At 41.6% G+C, this 13,207-nt stretch overlaps 2 protein-coding genes across 5 annotated transcripts; one reads left to right on the plus strand and one right to left on the minus strand.

Moving 5' to 3' along the window:
- Window positions 1–457: 457 nt before the first annotated feature.
- On the minus strand, window positions 458–1,536 carry zgc:110222 (uncharacterized protein LOC550336 homolog). Its single transcript, XM_062535687.1, has 2 exons — window positions 982–1,536; window positions 458–756 (listed from the first exon to the last, which is right to left on the minus strand). Exons 1-2 carry the CDS (start codon window positions 1,238–1,240, stop codon window positions 524–526), a joined length of 492 nt encoding a protein of 163 aa, XP_062391671.1. The 5' UTR covers window positions 1,241–1,536; the 3' UTR covers window positions 458–523.
- A 419-nt stretch (window positions 1,537–1,955) lies between these two features.
- Window positions 1,956–12,673, plus strand: septin4a (septin 4a). Of its 4 annotated transcripts, XM_062536963.1 has the most exons (13): window positions 1,956–2,194; window positions 2,506–2,653; window positions 3,608–3,913; window positions 4,070–4,166; window positions 4,341–4,427; window positions 4,522–4,645; window positions 6,057–6,191; window positions 6,589–6,706; window positions 6,928–7,029; window positions 8,076–8,172; window positions 8,625–8,787; window positions 9,663–9,762; window positions 10,247–12,673. In XM_062536963.1, the coding sequence occupies exons 3-13, from the start codon at window positions 3,659–3,661 to the stop codon at window positions 10,316–10,318; spliced, it is 1,350 nt and encodes a 449-aa protein (XP_062392947.1). In that variant the 5' UTR covers window positions 1,956–2,194; window positions 2,506–2,653; window positions 3,608–3,658; the 3' UTR covers window positions 10,319–12,673. The 4 variants fall into 4 exon arrangements, with proteins under 4 accessions (XP_062392947.1, XP_062392948.1, XP_062392945.1 ...); XM_062536964.1 differs by lacking the exon at window positions 2,506–2,653; XM_062536961.1 differs by lacking the exons at window positions 1,956–2,194; window positions 2,506–2,653 and having other exon boundaries at window positions 3,337–3,913.
- The last annotated feature ends 534 nt before the right edge of the window (window positions 12,674–13,207 follow it).

The raw sequence follows: 13,207 nt of genomic DNA on the forward strand, positions 1-13,207 counted from the left end.
GCAACAAGCCTATCAGCTTGGCAGCAGATTCCAGCATGGCACCATCCACCTCTAGCCCCCAGTCTGGTCAAATCGACCCCTGAGGCCATGACCATGGAGGAGCCCGTTTCCTTCCTGGGCCAAAGTGTGGATGCCCACCAGAGGCAGGTGGCAGTTTGCCTGTCCCTACAGGTGACGATGGCTATGACCACTCTTCTCTCAGCTGTCGCAGCACTAAACACGCAACAGCAATGATGACCACCATCTAGCAAATTCTTTCAGTCGAGGTTCTGGTTTACTCTAGTACAGATACAAGATATTTTTACAATTCTTCTGGTGCTTTTACATTTATACATTTGTAAAGAATAATAATAATAATAATATAATGATAATAATAATAGTAATGAAGCCTTTCTAATATTTCTGGCTCGCTTATTTCTTTGGCAAAAAGATCAATTGACATAATAGACAAAGAATATTCTAGAAAATACATATGAAACAAATTTATTATAGAGACAGATACAATGGTTTAACTGTAATGCATTTAATCGGCCGTTGGCAGAGAAGAGGAGGGGAGTAACTGCACGGGGATGTCCACAGTCCATACATCTTTATGTCCTCGAGCATAGAGCGGCTGCTGAAGCCAGCGAGGATTGGACAGACGGGTGAGGTATTTCTGGGGCAGTCCTGTGAGCAGCGCTGCCCTCTCAAGTTCCTTCAGCTCAACCTCTGTTTGATCTTCCGGACAACACCAGGTGTACCCAACCTCCACCAAACCTGTTGAGTCAAAGAATGACAGAAACCATTTTTTTGAGAGATTGTCATTTCTATTAAATAGCCGGTCTCAGGGATAGGACTCCAGTGGGGAATACAATTCCCATGACTGGACAAGATTTCAACATGCAACAATGTCCAGCAATATCAAAGACCAGGAGTTATGAATTTATTTGACTGGTTGCTGCACTGAATAAAGTTCATGCAATTGATCAAATGAATAAGAACCTGCAACAACTCCTCTGCCAAATCGTTCTCCAGAATCCAGAAGTTCTTGTATCTGTCTTCCGTCCATTCCCAAAGGCCCTGTAAGCATATCTCTCCACTCATCGCATTCCCAGTCTTTCTGAGCGATGTGAATGGCCAGAGTACAGTTCCTCATTTCTGCCAAAAGAGGTCGCCAACGCGTCTCAATAGTTTTCACTCCATCAAGTACAAAGCCTGCGTAGGGCTGCCTGAAGGATAGGCAACCTACTTGTAAAGTCATGTTACAAATCTGTGGTTCCAAACTGCATCAGCTGTTGCAACATATAACGAATTCCATCGGGTGTTTAAAACATTGAATGCACCTAAAAATGCTGTCGAGGTGATGGACCTGGTGCTTGTGAGGAGCTTGGCGCATGAGCGCATACAAAACTGTTCTGATGCAAACAAACAACCCAGTAAAAACCGAAAGAGGATGGATGAAATAATAATCAATTTATGTACATTATCTAGACAATTGAGCTCACAGACTCTGGAGAGCAGACAAGAAGCAACTAGCCAGCCGTAGTTCTGCCAAGCAACACTGTTGACGAGGAAATAAGACTTTAACTTCCGAGTTTATCATAATAAAAGTCTCCAGATACCGTAATTTGTAGCCTAATCTCAAAGCAGGTCATTATACTGTAAATATAGTGTCATGTTCTCAAAGCAGGCTGCTATCATAATGCCTTTTTTTTAAGTAGGCTAGCCTACATTTTGCATAGCCTACAAGAAAAACTCAATTATATATTTTTAATCAAACACCACATACTTCTAAGCACATAGGATACAGTTTCTAAACGCCGATTAAAAGTGTGTTGTTACAGTATGCATATCCGGCAACTATAATATAATGCAAATGTGGGAAAAGACTACTGGTTGCCTACGTCATACATGCGTCTCGAACGGTAGGTCAATCCATTTCAGTCCACCTGCCCCAAGCGCTGCCGCTGGTCAGCGGGGCAACTGTACGGAATCAAGTTGCGCCGATTCATTTTAGAGCTGTATTTACATGGAAGGGTATCATTTCTTTAGGTTGCTGACCGTAATAGTAGTTTCGAACGACAAGAGTTTCTGAATAGGGCCTTGTCTGTCTGCAAGGTTAACAGCGTATTCTATGACTTATAAACTTCACTGCGCAGCGTAAGAATGGAACGTTCTTCATCAGCCCATCGGTTTAGGAACTCCTACAAACGAGGTGAGTAGCCTAATGTAAATAATAAATGTGTGAGATACAAACATCGATAAATCGAGGCACATAGACATAGTTAATCAATTTAATCAAATAATGATGATGCATCAGTACAGTAGCCCTAGTCCAGACTATGAATTCACCTTCAGTGTTATATTGTTGAACACACGCAAACAGACTAATTGCGTTTGATTTGTCTTTCCTACTTTATTTGCCTTCATCACTGTCTTTTGGGTAAAGCTGAGGTATGACACTTGCAAAGTAGTTTATACCGTGCAAACTGATTAACTGTAGCCTACCAATGTTTTCCTCTCTAGATAGCCATAGTAGAGTCTACAGAATGCATAAAAGTCATTCCTCAACCCCCATCCTCCCTACCTTCACCATGCTGCAGGATGAGATCAGAGCTTAGTGCTAGAGAATTAACCAGGCTGGAATGGGGTTGTGGGTAATTAGAAGTGACAGGTAAGACACAGACTCACGTTGTGCTAACAGAGGAAACAGTAGGCCTAACTACTCACCAGGTGTGTGTGCACAGTAAAGTCTATGAAATTCAGAATTGGGTGCCCTGCTGCGACACATTTCCCTCAAGTCTTGGCTTTTTTATTGGCCAAAGTTAAGACATGCATAATACAGCAAGCAGTAGGCCTGGCTAGAGCATACAACACCATACATCTTGAACAATAGAGTGATCCTCTCACGGAGTAGCACAATAACCTAAGCTAATTTTATGGGCTTTTCATGGAAACCGATGTAGACAGTGACACTTGGACAATTACTGTAAGTGGTCTTTTCATCTGCTCTTGTCCTGCACTCTCTCTCTCTCTCTCTCTCCCCCTGTATTGACACTGTTTGGTTCCTGTTGCTAAGGTTGATGCCGTGCTCATGACTTCACGTGTAATGACTTAATGAGATCTTAGTTTTGGAGGCGCACAAGGCCGGGCCGAGTCAACAGCCCTTAGAAGTGTTTACCTTTCCCGCCCATGTGTTTGGTCTGCTGTTAGCTATACTGTGTGTGTGTGTGTGTCTGCAAGTGTGTGTTTCCTGTAATCCCGCACCTATACCATTTTCCATATACTGTATATCACAATCAGAAAATATCACTGTTGTCTGTTAGATATACTGTAGTCGCCTAGAACACGCTTGTGTCTAAACCTACTACTGATAAATTGGGCCGTAATTTAAAAGCTGGGTAAAGTGCAAAGTCTAAAGTCTATAGCTAAAGCTTGCTTAGCAACTACGCAAAATCTATTTGCAAATTTAATACCAGGAGAAAGATCCTATAAGCACCAACAACGGTGGGTCAGCTATAAGCTGTCTGGCACGGTGCTGTTCATGCATGAGAACTTTTTTTGCACTTTGCCCAGCCATAAATTAAGGCCCAGTATCAGAATTGACTCTAAATCTCCTGGTCATCAGCTGTCAAACTTATCCATCGACGATCCCGAGGATGCCGAGCTGGCCTACACCATGCGGGACCTGCCTCCGCGGGCAGGGGGGCACACGTTCCCCCGCGACGTGCCCATCAAGGAAGGCAGCAGTCGCCCGCACACGCCCGGGACCCCGACTCGCGCCAGCGGCTCCATGGGCCGGAACTACCTGGAGACGGAGCTGGAGGGCCTGCGGAGGTCCCAGCTGAGCTCCATGAGTTCCCTGGACTCAACCATGAGCCCCTCGCGCTCCAAAAGCCCCTGGGGGCGATATGACCCCTACGACTCCGCTGAGGTACCCCTGTGACTAGCAACTGGAGGGATCAGATTGATTATTGAGGTTTACTGTGGTGCCCCAATAACAGTGCTTTTGAATGAGTTACATGAAAGTGTATAAAGTAAAACAAATCTGTGGACTGAGAGATGCTTATCTTGATGTTTGCTGTTTTAGGACCAGGATAAGGAATATGTAGGTTTCGCTACACTGCCAAATCAAGTGCATAGGAAGTCTGTGAAAAAAGGCTTTGCTTTCACGCTGATGGTGGCAGGTAAGGTTTAACTGGACCTAGAGTGCATTCACAAATATACAAAAATAAAATCTTAACAGTCATGTTATTATAATCATAAATCATATTGATGTTGTTGGACATGTCTGAGAGGCATGTTATCAGTATGCCTTTTAGTAGCTGTATTGTACAGTGTGTACTGTATGTCTATTTCAGGAGAGTCAGGACTGGGAAAATCAACTCTTGTGAACAGCCTCTTCCTCACAGACCTTTACCGAGACAGGAAGCTGCTGAATTCTGAAGGTAAGATAGATGAGACCATTGTAACGCATGCACACAGGACAGGACTATGACGCAAGTTGTCGGTCACATTTTGGCATCTTGTGTCTGTTGGCAGAGAGGATCATGCAGACAGTGCAGATCACCAAGCACACGGTCAGCATTGAGGAGAAGGGGGTCAAGCTGAGGCTAACCATCGTAGACACACCGGGCTTTGGAGATGCTGTCAACAATACAGAGTGGTATGCATTTTTTCCCCCTCAGATTTGCTTTTAAACCACTCACGGTAATATGCATGTTATTGCCACCTCTGGAAAAGATTAGTTAAAAAATGTGTACAAATTAGTCTTTTGGGATTTTTATCTAAAAATTCTGCTGTGAAGGGAAGCTAATTTCGGAAAAGGAAAATCGTTATTTTTTTCTTCAAAAATGCTCCTATCGTAACCAGCCAGATGCTTTGAGCTAACTTTTCAAATGCACTTCCTGTTAAACAGATGTACTTTGTGGGCCCTAATTTAAATGTGCAGTCTGTCTATGAGCAAAGTTTTCCTGCTTGAACTAAGGGCATGATTTTAGCTGACCCACCATTGTGCTTAGGATCTTTCTTATTGTACTAAATCTGCAAACAGATTTTACATAGATATTAAGCAAGACTTTAGACTTCAGACTTGGTTCTTTGGCCAGCATTTAGATAAAGGCCCTGTGTTTTATTTATTTGATGTTATGTACTCTAAGCGTAGTGCGAGTGTGAGGCTGCATTCAAGTATTTTATATTTATTGTATTTGTATATTGTCTTTATTTGCCATTTACAATTGCAAATATGCAATTATGCAGTCTATGTTAAAGTGATACTGAGTGTACATAAGCGGAGTTGAAACAACACATGGCTTTGCCAAGGAATGTCTGAGGAAAGTATTTTCATAGTAAGCTGTTGCGGGGAAATTTCCTGTGACTAGACACCATCTTAGCTGTTAAATGTCTACTCGGGTTGATGTTGTCTATACTTTAATGAAATGTAGACATTACAAGGATGATCTCAGTTATTTTTAGTTTTCTCTTAGCTGTGACCTCCAAGGTCAACCTCACTTGGGAGTCTGGAGTGATTCTCTTGTCTATGACCTCTGAGGTCAACTATCTTAGGGAGTCTGGCGTTATAACAGCTTTCTTATAATTAACTTTTTTTTATCATGACAGTTGTATTTCACTTACGTGGTGTGTAAAGAATACCTTGTTTAGTCCTATAGATAATGGCAAGACTTTGTCTAGGGCAGACTTGATGCTCTCATGCTCGCCTAGGATGCTTGTGTGTTAGAAACTTGTCTCCGACATTGTGAATAAAGCTTTGTACACTACCGCACAGTCGGCCTGCCTGTGCGTGCATTAATACAGCATCTTTACCACGCCGTCTTGCTTCCTGCCCTTCCAGGACACTTAACCATCTTCCTCTACGTCACTCTCTCTGGCACTCATTTAGTCTGCAAGTACTAGATAAGCATTCACTCGCATTTAACTATTCAATTAGGGCTGCAGCAAATGAGATGTGGTACTTGAGTATGTGAGGCCATATTTGTAGTTTAGTTGTAACGACAGTTGTAGTACAACTTTAGTTGTTGTTGTAGTTTTGTAATTTATTTTTGCATTCATATACTCAGCTGGAAGACAGTGGAGGACTACATTGACCAGCAGTTTGAGCAGTACTTCAGGGACGAGAGTGGACTGAACAGGAAGAACATTCAGGACAACCGCGTGCACTGTTGCCTTTACTTCGTCTCCCCCTACGGCCATGGGTACAATCTCCAATCAGCACTGACAACACACCAACTATTAAGGAACCTCTATTCAATATCTGATAAACTGGTTTTCACTGAAATTTTAGAAATTCAACCATTGATTTGTGTTTTACATGTTCAATGATTTACAAGCATTTATAATCACTAATTTGTGTTATTTTTTGTGTATTGAGTGTATTTCTGTTAGTAAATCTTTGACAGTGATATTTTTGCGTTTCTTTCCAGGGTCAGATATCAGTGTTTTTGTTCAGAATTATTGCCATTAGGCTACGTTGATCATTATAGACTTTTTCTGGGCATAGACTACTGAGCTACTAAGCTGAGCTAAGGGACCAAAAGATTGTGTGTACATTAGTACATGCATAACTGACATTTGCCTCTCACTGTGTTTTAGTTTGAGGCCACTGGACATTGAGTTCATGAGGGCCCTCCATGGCAAAGTCAACATCGTACCTGTCCTAGCCAAGGCAGACAGTCTCACTCCAGCTGAAATCAGGAGGAAAAAGACAAAGGTATTGTGTGTGTTTATGTGTGTGCGTGCGTGCGTGCGTGTGTGTCTGTGTCTGTGTCTGTGTCTGTGTCTATGTGTATGTCTGTGTCTGTGTCTGTGTGTGTGTGTGTGTGTGTGTGTGTGTGTGTGTGTGTGTGTGTGTGTGTGCATGTGCATGTATATCTGTGTCTGTGTGTGCATGTGTATTTGCGCGTGACTGTTCTGTCACCCTGGCTGCTGCAGATCCGGGAGGAGATCGAGCAGCTGGGGATCCGCATCTACCAGTTCCCTGACTGTGACTCGGATGAGGATGAGGACTTCAAGCAGCAGGATCGAGAACTCAAGGTGCCTACAGTATCTCTTACAGAGGAATCATTCCACTGGACAGATTCTAAAAAGTCTGGATAGCCATTAATATTATATTTACTATTTATAGTGCCGTGACTGTGAAACATCCCTGCTGGAAAAATTGCCTGACGAGCTTCAGGTTTAACCAGATTGTTTGACCACCCTATGATGGTTGACCAGCTAGACCAGCAAAACTCTTGTGAAAATGTTACCTTCAGCTGGTTTATCCAGCTTACGATGGTAATTCAGCTGGTTTTGCTTGTTGTACCACCTCAAGATGGTCATTTTAGTTGGTGTTGCTGGTCTACATTGCTGTTTTTTACTGGTAGCTTATGTTGGTAATTCTAGCAAACCAGCATGACCATCTTACACCAACAATGTCAAGCTAGGCAGGCTGGTCCCAAGCATGACCAGCTTACACCAGCTGTATCCCACACGACAGGCTGGTGACACCAGCATGACCAGCTTCATCAGATGGTCACGCCAGCATTTCCAACTGGTGGCCTAACCAGCTACACTAACAAAGACCAGCCATAGCTGGAAGAAAACCAGCATAGACCAGTTAAAGCAGCTAAAACCAGCTACCAGCATACGCTGACTTCTTGCTGTTTGTTTCCAGTAGGGATGGAAGAGACTGCCTGTATCATATAACCATAGACCTATTAATCAGATACCAACCTTAACCAGGCAGGGTGCACCCATACCGTAGGTGGTAAACAGCACAAACATGCCACGCACTAGGCCCACATTTCTAATTACTAAATCTCTAGTTATCTAGTTTTAAATGTGCTTTTCCATGTATTTTGCATAATGTTGTTTCTGTAAAAATGTGTTTTAATGTGATCTGTAGTCTGCGTCTGATTTTAATAGGCCTATGGTCGTGTGATATAGGCTGTCTGTGTGATAATTTTTTTTTTGGTAGCTCATATACAGTGTGCAGACCATCTCCCGCTCCCTCTGACATGTTTAGCCTGGTACCTGTGAATATACATTTTGGATGTATGCACCCGTTTTCCATAAATTGTTATGCCTCTTACCCATAGGAAAGCTTACCATTCGCAGTGATAGGCAGCAACATGCTCTTTGAGAGCAAGGGCCGAAGGTTCAGAGGCCGCATGTATCCATGGGGTGTCGTGGAAGGTATGTAATTTGGGTATGCATACATGTCAAACACAGATAGCCTACGTATGTAAATAGAAATATGCATATGAAAAAAATATGTATAGATAAATTGCACACACAGGCAGAATAAAATGTACACATAAAAATGCTAAACCTACCCACTATCTCATGAAACACTTTAGTGCTTTTTCTCTGTATAGGCTGTTCATAAGTAGCGCAACATTATAGCTAATATGTTTACCAGTTCACCTTCTGTCTGGTCTGGCATCTTTAAAAAAAAAAAAAAAAAACTGTTAAATGTATTTTATAGATTTTTTTTTTTTTCTTTTAAAGGCATCATTTGGTTTTATCTGTTTTTATCTGTTTTCATTTGCATTATATTTTTTGTAGCGCGTTGAGATTGCCATAATATAAAGTGCAATACAGTAAAATGTATTATTATTAATTAATATTATTATCTTTCAACACAGTGGAGAATCCTTCTCACTCGGACTTCCTGAAGCTCCGGAACATGCTGGTGCGCACTCACATGCAGGACCTGAAGGACGTGACCCGGGAGACCCACTACGAGAACTACCGCGCCCAGTGCATCCAGAGCATGACCCGCATGGTGGTGATGGAACGCAAACGCAGGTCAGGGGAGGGCGAGGGCGGGGCGAGGGCAGGTGCAGTGAGATGTCCACCCAGACCAGTGTTTCTCAAAGTGTGGTCCGCAAGCTATCCCAAGTGGGATGAATATGATATAGATGAGTTGTTTGCAATATTGAACCAACTTGTATGTGAATCCAAATAGTTACAGTAAGTAGCCTAAGCTATGCCAGTTTAAATCATATGAATCCTCTGACACAATAAACAAGGTGCAAAGACAATAAGCAAGATTGCACAGTGAGTAGGCCTATTGTGCAATATACTGTTGAAGGAGGTCTACTGTTCTGTGAGGTTTTTTTTTTATTGGATAAGTGGTCCTTGGTCTGAACATAGACATACTGCAGCTCCTAACACCCTCAGTCACTGCTGTCAATCACATGCTGCACTTCAGTGGCTCGAACATGGGCTGCTACCTGACAGAGGCTAGAGACAGAACATTTTCAAAGATTTCAGATATCAGAATTACCACATATACCTGTAATGTACATCATTCTGGACTGGACTGGACTGGTCCTTCCTAAAATTGAGTGTATATTACAGAAATACAGGTTTTTAATGTGAAAGGGTCATCCAGATCCAAAATTGTAATTGTAATTGTAATGTCTTTTCTGAATAAGTTTTCTTTTCATCATTCTTTTCAGATGTGATTTGAAATACCCAATACGTTTTGCCCTATACTGTACAGTAAACCCTTAACCAGTTTTAGAATGGACAAGCTCCTAAAGAGTTAAAGAATAAGATGCCTTTCTTTAGGTAGAGTACAGTGTGTTTACCTCTGTTTTAAGAGTTGTGGTATATCTTGGCTGTGTGTGTGTGTGTGTGCGTGTGTGTGCGCGTGTGTGTGTGTGTGTGTCCTCTAGCCTGTGTAGCCGACTGAGGGAGAGTGTCTCTGACATCCCAATCCCGCTGGTGCCCGTGGACAGTGAGACGGAGCGGCTGATCTGGGAGAAGGACGAAGAGGTGTGTGCAGGTGCAGCTGCTTGCGCTGTGTTCTCCTGATCAAACACAAAATGAATGGAGTTGGTCCATTCTGCAGGAGAATCAAATGCATAGCCTGCATCAACGATGAAGGCCTTGGAGGAGTCACCTTTTACATTTTCCATGACAAGACTTGTAATTGTAGTTCAAAGAAGACTGCACTCTGTAGCTGTTGCTTAGGGCCTTCATCATGGCCAACAACCTTTGGCAAGAGATTTGATACAGTGGAGGGGGCCTCCATTAAAATGTGGCTGGGAGACCTAGAATGTTTTTTGAACATCCTACAGTGTGTGTGTGTGTGTACAGTATGCCATTTGTTTGTGTATCAGTGTGTGTGTGTGTGTGTGTGTATGTGTATGTGCTTATTGGGTGCATATACTGTGTGTGTGTGTGTGTGTATACACACACACATTTAGTATGTGTGTTATCTACTACCCTGATCAGCCCCCTCTCCTCCTTTCTGCAGCTGCGGCGGATGCAGGAGGTTCTTCAGAGGATCCAGGAGCAGATGCAGATCGCCCACAAAGAAGGGTTCTAGACACTCCCTCTTACATTTAACCCATCACCAAGTGTCCGCTCACTAGCGCAGACATAATGGTAGGGCTAGAGAGACAACTGGTTTGGCATAGAGGGAAACACTTGTTTTTGACAGAATTAAAGATCAGGACACACAAACTACTCTCATACCTACTTAAACACTGGTTGTGAGAATCCATGCACCACGTGAAATAACAGGCAGTTACAACTAGGGCTGCAACAATGAATTGTCAGTCAAACAACTTATCGTCAATTAGTTGTCAGCTGTTGAATTAATCACCAACTATTCAGGTAACCAATCGCTTCATAGGGGATGAACAATTTTATCTCAGATTCCAGTTTCTTAATCCTGAACATTTTGTGGTTTACTCACTGCTTTGTGACGGTAAATTTTATGTCAGTAGCATGTGGACAAAAACATGGTGTTTGAAGACCCTCTCCCTCAGGCTTTAGCTTTAGATCTTTGGCTTTAGTAGCCTGGGTATACCCAAACGAATCTGCAAGCAGGTCAATGACGTGACCTGCAGATGACTGTGTCTGACTCTATTACTTTGGTTTAGAATAATTTTAAATGATTCATAACAAGCATAATTTTATTCTATAAAACCTGTATAATTTGAACATATTTTCTGTTTATCATACAGATTATATATATTTTATGTTCTGTCATCTCAAACCCTCAAAATGTTAGGTTGGGCAACCGTCTCAGCAAATTAACACTATGAAAAGTATTACACATAGAATTTAAAAGGTAAGGAAGTTAAAAATAAATATAGGGGCATACTTTTATGTTGAAGTTTGATAGCTCTTAAGTTGTTTGCATATCTGACATGTTGGGGTGGTGCAACTGCATTCATAGAATGTTTATTTTGAATTCAAAAGGAAAAACAGTAAACAGGATATTGCCTCATCAAGAGGACCCCAAGTGACCTTTACTGATGAATGAAAAGTTTGTAAATTTCTCTCAAAAATGGATAGAAAAAAATGCTAGTGGTTCAACCAATGTAAATCTAAGGAAAAGTTATTTGAATAGAAAACTCTTTATTGTAATGGAAACTGGAATGGATAAACTTGCTAGAAAAGTCAAAAGGTCATATACTCTAGGTGTCCAAGAAGATTAGTAGCAAAAGTCAAGAGGTGCAACCACATCATCAGGTGGTGCAACCATGTAAAATATTACTTTAAACCAAGAAATAGTAGATTAAAGTGAATACATGGTTGTAAAACATGTTGTACCTAATAATGTACTTCTTTTGCCACTTGACAAATTTTGGATGGTGAAATTGCAAACACATATATACAGTATAAGCCTAAAAATTTATTAAAACATGTAAATGTTGCGCAGCATTACAAACACAGTCCTCTAACTTAAAAAAATGCATTCTGTCCATTTTTCAAGATGATTTTGGAAAAAAAAGTTAATTAAAAGCCTTATTTGTCAATGACCCAAGCACATTGCAAAGCCATCTGTCACTGAAAACCAGTCACAACCACTTGTCTGGCAAGGAGTTTGCTTTATGCAGTGACTGACAGAGTATGGTTAGGAGCACTGTTGAATACAACCAATGTCTACTCTGCACTGATGCTGTCAGTATTAAATGCCTTGTATTGTCTTCCTTGAATGAGTAAACAGCGTTTAAAACCTGTTTACAAGAGAAAAAAACGGAATAAAACAAATAAACACTTTATCTTATGAGCTAGTCTAAGCTTTTGGGAAACACTAATCAACATTTTTTTCTCACAATTTTTGTAACAATTGATCAACCAAACAACTAATCAAGAAATACTCTGCAGATTAATGCATTACAAAAATGTAGTTTAGTTAGTTGCAGCCCTAATTAAGGCAGTCCCAGTTGCAGCCCACTTGAAGGCAGTCCCAGGATTTATACAAAGGCTTTTTGGTTTGGTGAGAGTATAAATGATGAAGTCTTCTAAGGACAGTCATAGTGATTGCCTCATGCCAACACAGGGTCTCTATGCACCTGTCCATCAAAAGGAATAGGAATGAGCTTGTGAGTCAGTGAGCCAGTGCCAGGTTGTGAAATTGTTCAATTGGCTTCCTGAAATATCTCACCCCTGTGGGCCATGTTTTATATTTGTCAGTTGCTGTGTCGGCATTCAAGAACACGCTAATATGGTACTAGAGAGCAATGTTTTGTCCATCTCCATTTTTACCAGAGGACAAATAGGATAACAATGGTCATGTTTATGTTTTTATGTTTATTTCTTTAAACATTTTTATATAAAGTTATTGGTAGCATTTTTAGATCTCCCTCCACTGTCAGTGTCTTTACAGTTTAAGCCTACAAGATTGCTTTAGAGGAGATCAAATGTTATTCCACAAATGCTAATTCAATGTTAACACTTTTACTATCAAATAAATATCTTATTTGTTATGGTTTGGCAAATGGACTCTACTGTGCCTATGTTTATTTGGTCTTTTTCTTACATTTGCTTTGATTTAAAACAGCATGGACCAGCACAAAACCACTGGAAATAAGCCTCAGTTAATCTAGTCAGTCAGGTTCTTGTTGAATGAGTCCGTGGGGAAATACAGTACATGCATCCCTCACTCTCAAGCTCAAGCTGATGTGTGGAGAGTCTTCTGTCGCATAATGGCTGCCGTGCTTCACCCAGGTAGGTGATGCACATTGGTGGTGGTTAGTGAGGTTCCCCCTTCACAGTTAAGGTCCGGCGCCCACCGGAGACTATACGCGGCACGGCACAATGCGACAGGGAAAAAAAAGATAACTTCATAGTTTTTAACGGAGCAAAGCACATTAGAAATGTCTACCATGCGGCAGCCGCACAGGGATTGAAAACTGTTCTAAAATCCTGCGCGTCAAGCCCACACTGCTGAACACCGTGTCCGGTGGGCGCCTGCCTTTAA

This window comes from Sardina pilchardus, chromosome 5 (assembly GCF_963854185.1).
Source record: "Sardina pilchardus chromosome 5, fSarPil1.1, whole genome shotgun sequence".
Classification (NCBI taxonomy): Eukaryota; Metazoa; Chordata; class Actinopteri; order Clupeiformes; family Clupeidae; genus Sardina; species Sardina pilchardus.